This window comes from Emydura macquarii, unplaced genomic scaffold, assembly GCF_026122565.2.
Source record: "Emydura macquarii macquarii isolate MOO-44397 ecotype Brisbane River unplaced genomic scaffold, CSIRO-AGI_Emac_v2 contig_2636, whole genome shotgun sequence".
Classification (NCBI taxonomy): domain Eukaryota; kingdom Metazoa; phylum Chordata; order Testudines; family Chelidae; genus Emydura; species Emydura macquarii.
The window spans coordinates 34,257,865-34,270,116 of NW_027132773.1; the positions used below are offsets into that span (position 1 = coordinate 34,257,865).

Genomic DNA, 12,252 nt, shown 5'->3' on the forward strand with positions numbered 1-12,252 from the left:
AGGAAAGCTGCAGAGATGTTTTTAATCTGTCACTCCACAGAATGGCGAGGTGCTTCCTCTGAAGATAGTCACTTACACGACTGTATCCATCTCACTGGTGGCTTTGCTGATGACCTTTGTACTGCTAGTTCTGATCCGAACACTGCGTTCAAACCTGCACAGCATTCACAAAAACCTGGTGGCTGCCCTTTTCTTCTCTGAATTGGTCTTTCTTATTGGAATCAACCAGACAGAAAACCCGGTAAGAGTCAGTTCAGTGCTTTTTTTTAGGATACCAGCTGTCATTCAATTTCTGAAACTTTGTGTAAAACTGTATATATAGTGTTCACACAGCACGTTTTGCCCATTCATTATCTATTTCACTTTTTCTTTGTCCTTTTTTTTTTTGGGGGGGGGGGGGGAGTGCCTGAGGAGGGCACTAAAGTTTCATTTGCACAAAGCCTACACCTTTTTATATACCACTCATTGTGATGAATAGTAGTCCCATTAGATAGGACCATCCTAATGCATGTTTTTCCACAGGGAACAAGTGAAAATTGCCTCCCCCAAAGGGCAAATGTCACATGAGAATTGAACCCTGAACATACTGATTTCCTCCTTCAGTTCTGCCAGATAATTTTCTGCCTCACTTTATCTCTTCAGTACTTTGCACAACAGACTCCTTTACAAGCCCCCACAGGTGCCTCTAGTGCTGAAAGGCATGTCACCAAGCGTTTGTGCTACGCAGGAGAAGTGTGCATGTCCCACGCTGACACCACTCATGCTGGAGAAGCCAGTTGTCTGGCAGAGGAAGCTTGCTAAATCCTGACACCACCGCAGGGAAACCCATCACCTAACTGTGGCTTCCCTCCCTCCTGCAATCTGGACTGGTGTGTAGCTGTGTCACCCCAATTCCTCACTCTTGGGCCCGATTTACTCTGCTTTGCTGTGTGAACCACCCACTCCTGGGTCAGCCCACGCCCAGCCTCCTGTGAGTAATCAGTCCCTGACCTAGTGAAGGAGTGCTTCTGGCTAGCCACTCATGGGATAGACCCCCAGCAAACACTCCCAGTCCCATCTTGGAGGGTTCGGTGCTGTACACTGTACCCTGCAAGCTCATTTACATTTGTCTGTCAGTTTATCAAAGAAATTGATATGCACCAACTCTATCACTCTGTGAGGTCTCTGCACACTTTCAATCCACATGCACTGTTTTAGATAAAACAAACAAATAAGTTTATTGACTACAGCAAGATTTTAAGTGAATCTAAATCAGATTAATACAAATAAAAAGATTAATAATGAGTCACGGAGTTAATCACAATTAACTAAAAGATAACTCATATCCTAAACTAAGATTAATATTTCAATCTCTTTCAATCTATGATGTTAGTTTACCACACAGGCTGGTTGCAATGTGTCTTGCAACCAGGCTCTCCCTCCCCCATCCCCACCCCTCCGTGGGTAATTGCTGTCTTTGCTGTTGCTTGGAAGATAGATCTTCCAGGGGAGAGCCCTGAGACAAAGATGCCTCTTTCTTTTTAACAAGTTTCCTCAACCCGCTCTGGGGTCAAGTGATCGTCCATGTCCAGCAATGGGCGTGATTTTTCCCTCTTGAGCCAAAGTACTCAGATATGCTTAGGCCAGTCCATTCTTCCCGTATGCATGCCTCTGCTGGGCGTGGAACCACAGCTTTGTGTTTGTCTGCATCTATCCAAGCCATGTGAGACACGTTTGGGGATATGACATAGCAGAGTTTCATATCTGCACATATGTATGACATTGCAGGAAACATGCTACCATAACAATAATGTTCAGTATGTCATGAGCATTCCAAAAACACCTTACATGACATACTTTGCATTAGACAATACACAGTTACACTCTAAGGGTGAACATGAATGCTACACAAATCACACTATAAGTGTGTACATGGAGTACAGCATGTCACACTGACATTGTGCTTTCCATTCATAGTGGTTTCTGGCTTTGGCACAGCATGGATATTTTTATAGCTTAGTACAGGCTTCTCCTGCAGTGGCCAGTGTGCGTGTCATATGAAAATGAGGAAATGCAACGTGGACTGAAACTGTGAATGTGGGAAATACAATGTACATGACAGCTTCATGTTTTATGTACTGGGTGCAATAAAGACTAGCAAAAAATAAGGTTCCTGGACCAGAGAACTAGTAGTCTATGTAAACAGCCAACGTACAGAAGGAGGGGTGGAGCTGCAATGAAAAGCATATAACACAAACAACCTTTTACAAAAAATAAGACCATTAGAAATGTACCACAAATATTATTTGAAAATTTCTGTTGGAAACCTATCTTTTTAAACAGCCTTTATTCTAATTCCCAAATAAGTAACTTGAAGATAAGCTAGCTATAAACACAAGTGAAGCTGAATGTATCCATTTTTCATTGTCCAAGGGGAGAGAAATGTGAAAAATATGTAGATTTTAAGACCAGAAGAGTCCATCGTGATCATCTAGTCTGACCTCTTGCATAATACAGGCCAAAGAACTTCACCCAGTACTTTCTGCATCAAGTCCATAACTTCTGTTGGGACCATAGCATATATTTTAGGAGGATATCCAGTCTTGATTTAAAGATTTCAGGTAGTAGATTCTCTATCATGTCCCTAGGTAAGTTGTTCCAGTGTACCCTTGCCGTTAAAAATTTGCACCTAAAATAAATCTATCTATTTTCAGCGTCCAGTAATTGCATCTTATTATGCTTTTTTCTGCTAAATTAAAGAAGCATCTACTATCAGATATCTCTTCCTCCTTTAGGTGCTTACATATCATGATCAAGTCATTTCTTACCCATCTTTTGGATAAACGAAATGGATTGAACATCTTAAGTTTCTCGCTATAAGGCATGTTTTCCAAGACCCCATATAATTCTTGTAGCTCTTTAAAAAGGAATGTTGAAAAACTGTAAAAAATTCAGTAAAGTGTGGATGCCAGAATTGGACACGCTATTCTAATTATGGTATCACTAATGCCGTATACAATTTCCCTACTCCTACTTCATATTTCCTAGCTAAGGATTGTGTTAACCTTCTTAGTTATGGCATCACACTGGGAACTCATGTTCAGCCAACTCCTTTCCAATGTCACTACATTCCGGGATACAGTCTCCCATTGTAAATGTGACTTGCAGTCTTTATTCCTAGAAGTGTGACCTTGCATTTGACTATATATGAAAATGCATGTTGCTCAGATAAGCCCCTTACAAAGTGATCCAGATCGGTCTCTGTAGCTGACCTTTCCCTTTCATTATTTACCACTCCATCATTTTTGTGTCATCTACAAATTTTACCAGCAGTGTTTTTATATTTTCTTCCTGATCATTGATACAGATATTGAACAGTAGTGGGCCAAGAACAGATCCCTGCAGGACCCCCCTAGAAACTGCGATCATTTACAATTACTTTTTGTAAACTGAGTGCCAAGTTAATTGATATAAAAAGAATGGCTCATTTTAGCAGGTTATTTTAGAAACATTGTTCATACCATCAATATTACTTCCTGGTATTTTCATACTGCAGTGCATTGTGTCAGCATGTCAGGGACATGACCATCCTTTTCACTTTTCCTCTCTGTGATTTCGTTACCATAATTTACTGTAATATCTTTAAGCCATCTTAAAAAGTCTTTTTAAGTTGTAGAATACATATTATATCATGCAGGGCCACTCCTTGCAAACTCCCCAGTCAATTTAAGAAGCAGGGCGGACTGTAAGATATTTGTGTTTGAGGCAATGAATCATCTGTCTGTGTGGAATGAGAGTTGTCTAATGCATCATGCACTGATGAACATAAAAAGAAAAAGAATGTCGGAGCACAAATAATACTGAGGTGCTGGCATTGGGCCTGGCTTTTATGGGTTTCTATAAATGAACAATCACATTTCAGGGAGAGGTTTTTAATCCTCCATGGACTATTGATAGACAGAAAATGATTTATTTTCTTTGTTCCTTACCTGAAAAAGGCAGAGTTTCAGTGCTGCAGCCTGCACAGATGTGTGCCAGAGGAAGCATAAAGAACCACACCTTTGTTAATATAGCAAAAGCTCTTTATATTGAAGGCTAAACTTTCAGTAGCACTTGGTGTATTACATCTGATGTGAGGGGTTAAAAAGAGAGTCAAAAGAGTTAGCATGACCCTGTCACTATCCAACATTAACTGTTAAACATAGTCCAGGGTAGTGAGTGCAGAAACTTTGGCCTATTTAGACCCATGGCAAACAAGTTAGAAAAGTCATGCCAGGATCTGAAAATGTATTGATTGCGATGTACAGAATAGAAAGAATCCAAAACGAGAGATAAAGCATTCTGAAATTAAAATTGAGTGGTTATGCAAACCAATCTTAATCAAAACGTTTTGGAGGATATCAGGTAGAGTCCCTTGTTTTTTCAAATAGCCCTTCTGTTTAGGGAAGAAGGTCTTAGTTCCGTTTGTTGGGATTTTTAACTCAGCTCTGGGTTCTTGTGGTTATTCCCATTTTTGGCCAAGCAGACAGAGAAAAGGGTGAGGAGAGAGAGGACAATAATGGTGGGGAAAACACAGCTTTTTGTAAGTTCAAAAGCTGGCTCGTCAGTCATGGATGGATGCTCTGGGTTAGTAGTTCATCCATGGCAGACGTTGCTGTGGGGCTTACTTGCCCAGTCTGGAACATCATCTGGCTAGTCTTGGCAGATCTCTCACTTTCATGAGTCCTGCTTAGGTTGGACTGAGCTAGGGCTTTTATGGGCTGACTGATCCCTACCAGGAAGCCAATCTACAACTATAAAGGCTCCCAAGACATCTGTTCTACATAGGTTCTACATACACCTCCCTAATCACCATAGTGTCTGAAAACCTTCTAATAGCACACTAAGTGATGTGATTAATATCTGCCATGTGAGCTTCATTCTCTCTCACACCCTCTCCCCAGGAAGAGGATTGTGTATGTAGTAGAGTGTTTCATTTTGGTAGGGTTTTGTTATGGTTTTGGGGTTTTTTAATGTACATACTGCTGTGTGTTTATATTAGAGCAGTCTAGAAGAAGTGCACCTTGCACAGGAACAGAAGGTAATGAGGTTTGTGACAAGCTCTGTTGCCTGCACTAATGAGCTCTACCCTTGTGATAGAAAGTTCCATTGTGCCTGAGGAAAGCAGTTACTGACCACAGTCTACATCCCAGAGCTTTATGCGATCTATGCACTTGTAAAAGTTGTCTCACCTCTCACTGAGGCATTGTCTGCTCAGTTAAAGGTACATAAACTTAACAAGTAGAAGATGGAAAAATACCAGCACTAGAACAACGTGTCACTAAAGGACCACTTAGCTCTAAGGTGATTTTCACCAAAAGGATCTTGGATACCATGACTAGTTTTCCAGTGGTGTAACAATTGGGGTCTAAGCAAGCCTACTCCAATTGGAAGCTCACTTGTTGGAAGACTGGTGAAAGTTTATAGAATGAATGATATAACATCTCATAACGAATGCTGATAGGAAGAGCATAGTTAAGTATAAACTAAAAAGGGCCACTGATCTGACACAATGACTATACGAAGATCATACTTTGAAACTAAATAATGATGAACAAAATTGGGATGTTGGTAATTAGGCTAACTCATGGGGCAGATAATGATGGTATGGTCTATTCCATCCATCATACTCTTTTCTGACCCCTTTTAAAAAAAAAACATTTCAGAGAATAAAAGCATGGAGGCTTGGGAAATTCCCTTGAGAATGGCTAATAGACTACTTCTTCACTCCTGAGACTCTGCCCATTATCGGTGAACCTCAAGGATCCTCTGAGACCTCCAGACCTCAACAAGCCAGTGAAGATTCTTGACTATCACCAGCAATGACCACTGATTGATACGTGTGAAATCCTGCTCTGTCTTCACCTTCCTTCATATGTTCCTTTCCATCCCACATTATCTTTCTCCTTTCCTTTCTCTCAGCTTCTGACCACATAATGAGACCATATGGGAGCATCTGTGATTATGTTCATAGAATCATAGAATTGTAGGACTGGACGGGACCTCGAGAGGTCTTCTAGACCAGTCCCCTGCACTCAAGGCAGGACCAAACATTATCTAGACCATCCCTGACAGGTGACTGTCCAACCTGCTTTTAAAAATCTCCAATGCTGGAGATTCCACAATCTCCCTAGGTAATTTATTCCAGTGATTAACCACCCTGACAGTTAGGAAGTTTTTCCTAATGTCCAACCTAAACCGCCCATGCTGCAATTTAAGCCCCTCTCCTCTTGTCCTATCCTCAGAGGTTAATGAGAACAATATTTCTCCTTCCTTGTAACAAGCTTTTATGTACCTGAAAACTATTATCATGTTCCCCCTCAGCCTTCTCTTCTCCAGAATAAACAAACCCAGTTTTTTTCAATCTTCCCTCATAGCTCATGTTTTCTAGACCTTTAATCATTTTTGTTGTTCTTATCCAGACTTTCTCTAATTTGTCCATAGCTTTCCTGAAATGTAGTGCCCAGAACTGGACACAACACTCTAGCAGAGGCTTAATCAGTGCAGAGTAGAACGAAAGAATTAATTCTCATGTCTTGCTTACAACACTCCTGATAATACATCCCAGAATGATGTTTGCTTTTCTTGCAACAGTGCTACACTATTGACTCAGCTTTAGATTGTGATCCACTATCACCCCCAGATCCCTTTCCACAGTACTCCTTCCGAAGCAGTCATTTCTCATTTTCTACGTGTGCAACTGATTGTTCCTTCCTAAGTGGAGTACTTTGCATTTGTCCTTATTAAATTTCATCCTATTTACTTCAGACCATTTCTCCAGTTTGTTCAGATCATTTTGAATTTTAATCCTATCCTAAAGCATTTGCAACCCCTCCCAGCTTGGTATCATCCACAAATTTTATAAGTGTACTCTCTATGCCATTATCTAAATCATTGATGAAGATATTGAACAGAACCAGACCCAGAGCTGATCATGTGGCAGCTAAGCCTGCTTTGGCACAGAGTCAGGTGGATTCAACATTGTGTATGTATGTACATTGTCAGGAGAACAATCTATATGATCCCTCTGAGCGTGAAAGGGAGCTAAAGATCAGAGGTGGTAATCAGCTAAGAAACATTTCAACTCTTGGCTTCCATCTTGGTTTTGTGAATCCTAAACTATTAAAACTAGTGGAGACTCCATGCCTTGCTTCTGTAATAAATGTTGTTTTCTTGTTAAATTAAGTGTTGCACACAGAACAAGGTGTGTGTGTTAGAATGGCCCAAGCTATTAAATGTATGCAAATATGCACAAATAAATTAACTTCAGAAAAGAGTCCTAGAGGTGGGGGTATAATAACTGAAAGTGTTTTAGACTGAAATGTGTAATTCTCAACAGTCAGACCAAATGCAGGGCACACAATTTAAAAATAAAGGCTTACAAAATAACTTTTCTAGAGGTCTTAAGGCTGTGACAAAAGAATTACATCAATTTTAATGTAGAGGTTTAATGTTTTCTTTAGCATTTGATGAAGATCTAGTCTTGTGTGTGTTGCAAGAGTCTTTGGTTCAGCAGGAGCAGCTGTAATATCAGTGTTCTTTTTCCCTCCCCAGTTTGTGTGCACTGTGATAGCCATTCTCCTGCACTACTTCTACATGAGCACCTTTGCCTGGATGTTTGTGGAACAGCTCCACATCTACCGCATGCTGACTGAAGTGAGGAACATCAATTTTGGACATATGAGGTTCTACTATGTCGTTGGTTGGGGGATTCCTGCTATTATAACAGGTAAGGGAAATGTAGGCTGCCAATGACGAAAAGCCAAAACAACTTTGTTCCTTTCCCCATACTGCCGTTCTCTACTGATAGTCCCCGATTTAAGAAAGCATCCCTATTCAGGAGAGCATTCAAGTATGTGCTTAACTTCCATTGAAGTCAGTGAGACTTAGCACTTTAGTACATGGCTAATTTTTTCCTGAATCTGGGCAGTATCAAATAGCAAACAAGAAGACATCCTACTGAACTTGGCAAATCAGCGCAATTAATGCCACTTGCCCCAATTAAAGTAATTTTCTGATGTTTACAATGGTATAAACATTTGAATTCAAATTAAAACCAGATTTATTGAAAGCCCCAGAAGTAATGTTGTCTGTATTGTAATTATTTTGGCTGTAGCGTAGAGAGATTTTGCTCCTCCTGTGCTGGTACACCTAAGGGTATGTCTATGCTGCGATAAAAGACCTGCCACACAGGTGTGGCTGGCCCAGGTCAGCTGCTTGGGCTTGGAGGGGGTTGGGCTGCAGGGCTACAAAACTGCAGTGTAGACGTTCAATCTTGGGCTTGATCCCAAGCTCTGGGCCCCTCTTCCTTCATGGGATCTCAGAGCCCGGGCTCCAGCTCGAGCCTGAACATTTATGCCTCGGGAGCCTGAGTCAGCTGACCCGGGCCGCCACGAATCTTTCACAGCGGTGTAGACATACCCTAAGAGTCCCTATTTTTGTAGTCGTGTGTATGAAGTGTTACATCAAGCAGCGTAAAGTTAACACAAGCAACTTGGAAAGTAAGTTTTACAGAATAGTTGGAGACTTTTTGTTTCAAATATTTTATGCTGTATTTATTTCAATATATGAAATCAAAGCGTCAAACACTTTAACCCCTTTTTCTCCAATTATTTGTTATTGTTGCAGGTAACAGAAGAATACTGTCATTACTAATAAAGTCTAGATTTTCACAGGTTGATGAAAGGATAAAACATAACTGTTATATGGGGAGAAATTATGTGAAGCATTATATTTATACAAATGTGTGAGTTTTTCTGAGGCATATAAAAGGTAACTACATAGCCATAACATGCACATAGTAGAAATTTCCTGTCTAGGCCTGGTTAGTTTTTCCATGGCACTCTATACACCAAAAGTGTTCACCTTTACCTGCTTATCTAATATACAGTGGGCCAGTTTGGAAGATTCTATCACTTTCAGAGATAGTCCCCATCTTTAAAATAGGAAAGTCTTAGGGTCTTTCAAACCAGTGACCCTTTTAAGGGTACTTGCAGTATCTGTCTATTAATTTATAAAAGCACTCAAGCACCACAGTACCATCACATAATTAACAGCAACATCATATCTTCCCCCCCCCCCCAAAAAAAAAAAAAAAAAAAAAAAGCATCACTCATTGATTAGTAAGTACATTGAATAATTTGCATTTCAGAACATACTACCGTAGGACACAGATTAGAGCTCAGAAGTGCAGGAATGTACTTCTCAGGAAACGCATCATCCTGTGTGTACTGTAGGCGGCCAGGGGAGATACTGATCCCAAACCTTCCTCTAGCTCTGCAGACCATTATGCCCAGCCACCAAATCAACGTTAGTTTCTGAATATGTCAGCTAGCCTGATCCTGACTGACTCTGCTCCTCTTTATTCATTTTATAAACTCAGAGGACCCTGTATATCACACCTATGTTTTTCATGTAGTTGTGTATATTATAACAAACCAGTATATTTTGCTCTAAGGTCCTGATAGTAAAATTGCTGCTTTCATGGACTGTAATGTCATTCCAACTAATTAAACAAATTAGGATCATGAACAAGTAACTCTGAATCATCTTTAGAAAGTGTGTGAGAAGTGGAGTGGAGATAGATGTTTGAAATAACATGAAAAAGTTGCTTACGGTTCTGACTATACATTACAACCAGCGCAGTTCTGCTGCACAAGTGGAAGGGTAGCACAGTGCACAGAGAGGTTCTGAGGCCAGGGCTGGGCGGGATCTATCTTGGTTTTTAGACTCTGTGGCAACCCTTGTCATGCCAACTGAATATTACAGAAGCAAACTGAGACATTTTAAGATTCTGTGCCACCTATGTTAAATCCTCTGGGTTCAAACCTGCCTTCAGATGACTCCCCCTTTTAACTTATAATTGATTTCAACAGAAGTTGAATGCTGGCCCCATTCATTTAACAGAGGATTATAGGATGGGATTTGGAAAATGAAATCATTTTTACTGTAATTTTAGAGCCAGATGTTTGGCCAAATTGTGGTTAAAGCCACACTAATGGCAGGATTGAATTCTGAGCATTGAGTCTGCCTCTGCAGAATTTCAGCTGTATAATATATTTTACAGTCCTTTAATCATTTATGGCTAATTCTTTCTGGATGGTGACTGCTAAAGGCTGTGGTGCAAGAGCCACTCCTAGTGAGATGGAGAGGAGGCAGTCCCGTCTCAATTCCATACTTCAGAGAAAATAGATCCATAGATGAATTTTCATAGACTATAAGGCCTGTACCAGATGTGATCATTGGCTTTGGGCCAAGCTTTATACAGGCTGGGTGAAACGCAGCTACCTTCCCTCTACCTTATTCAGTGCCTTTTCATCAAAGTACTATGTCCCCATTCAGCAGAGTATTTATGCATGTATTTGCCTATGTGCACAAGTCCCATAGACATGAATCAGACTATCATGCTTAAATGCCTTGTTGAATCAGGACCTAAAGCCATTGCAATTACCACCTTCCTGACTCCCAAATAATATAATTTGCATTTCCCTTATAATATCTGTCAAATGCCTCCCTGGGATGTTTCTGCATCTTTAAGAAGGAATAGATGTGCAGTGCTCTACATGAAATAAATCAGTGGTCTCAGCCATTTCTACATGGACAGGCATCAACCTCACAAAATCTATCAGCACATTTGGCATGGCTGTAGGTGTTCTGGGCAGAGAGACTTAGAACTGAATGGGCTTAGTAGCTGTCCTAGAGATGGCTCCTCCAGGGCAGGACTGAAGCTGATTATGCTGCTTCTGCCCGGGCTGTCACCTGTTCTGTGGGAAAGAGTCTCCATTTTCTAGAGCTCTCATTCCAGTTTTTGCCATAAATACGGAATTCACTAACAAAACTTTTTTTTAAGAAAAGAAGGAATTGCTTTACTTACCCGTGAAACTACAGTGTTTGGTTTCAAGCCACTACTGATGGAGGATCTATGAGGTTGAGACTTACCTCTCTGTTTGGTTTATAAGAGAAATAATTGTGTATGTCATTATGGCGCACTGACTCATTGAAATTCCTCCAAATGTCACTCCCCCGAAAAGCTTAGTTACTCTGTATTATTCCTGCTATCTAAAACTAATTGAAACTGAATTACTTGTGGGATACACATTTAATATAACTTTTTGATGGTCCAACTTTTTATTAATCAGCAGAAGAATTTGGAGTCATATTTAATACAGAATGATGATTAGTTTTACGTTTTGACTTTGGAAAAGTGTAGTTTTCTACTTCTAGTTTTCTATTTCTATTTTCTAGTTTTCTATTTCTGGAATTTCTTATTAACCACGTTATCGTTGTTCCTCACTCAGACTGATTCTAAACCTTTTGATTGATTAGGATGGTGCAAACATCCTTATCCCACAGGTGACATCACTAATGTTCCCTGTTACCCTTTTCTTTCTGTTTTGTGATTTAGGTCTTGCTGTGGGTCTGGACCCACAGGGCTATGGGAACCCTGACTTCTGCTGGCTTTCTGTTCATGACACCCTTATTTGGAGTTTTGCAGGCCCCATTGTGATTGTTGTGGTTGTAAGTATTGTGGAGTTTGCATCTTGCACTGACTGTTCTCTGTTAATCTTTCTGGTTTTGTTTTATCACTATCTATTCATAATCCTACTTAAATGTGAAGCCATTGTATCCAGTCTAGAATCCCTTGTGCAAGTAAATGCAGTTCACATAAGTACTCCCACTGAAATCAGTGGGCACATGCATACTGCTTGTATGAGTAATGGTTGCATGGTCAGGCCCATGTTTTTTACTTTTTCCTACCACCTTGATGAGAATTTCATTTAAAGCCATTGTTTAGGGCTGTTTTACCAGGTTTGTTTTAATGCAAACTCAGTGGTGTAGCATCCCAAGAAGGTGGTTAATGGACATTGGCTCAAAGCTGGGTCAATTTGGAAATATGAAGAAACCTGTAAATACCAAGGAAAGCTCTGGGCACTGAAGACCTTTAGATTAGTGGTTCTCACAACAATTTTTTTGGTGGCCTCAGAGTGCGGCCACCAACTCTTGTTGGTGGCCTCATTGACCATTTTTCCTAATATACTCAGTTAACGTTAGGAAAATCAAATAAATGTGCACATATACATGTCCAAATAATAAGTTCTGGATTTTGGTGCATCAGTTGTGTGGATCATAGAATCATAGAATATTAGAGTTGGAAGGGACCTCAGGAGGTCATCTAGTCCAACCCTCTGCTCAAAGCAGGACTAACTTCAGCTATATCATCCCAGCCAGGGCTTT

At 40.4% G+C, this 12,252-nt stretch overlaps 1 protein-coding gene across 4 annotated transcripts in view; it reads left to right on the plus strand.

Moving 5' to 3' along the window:
* CELSR1 (cadherin EGF LAG seven-pass G-type receptor 1) overlaps positions 1-12,252 on the plus strand; it is a 256,449-nt gene that overhangs the window by 226,324 nt on the left and 17,873 nt on the right. For all 4 annotated transcript variants that reach the window (XM_067564399.1, XM_067564400.1, XM_067564403.1 and 1 more), the window contains exons 24-26: positions 41-241; positions 7,573-7,747; positions 11,423-11,535. In XM_067564399.1, the coding sequence (XP_067420500.1) occupies positions 41-241; positions 7,573-7,747; positions 11,423-11,535 (489 nt within the window). The remainder of the gene's footprint in view (positions 1-40; positions 242-7,572; positions 7,748-11,422; positions 11,536-12,252) is intronic.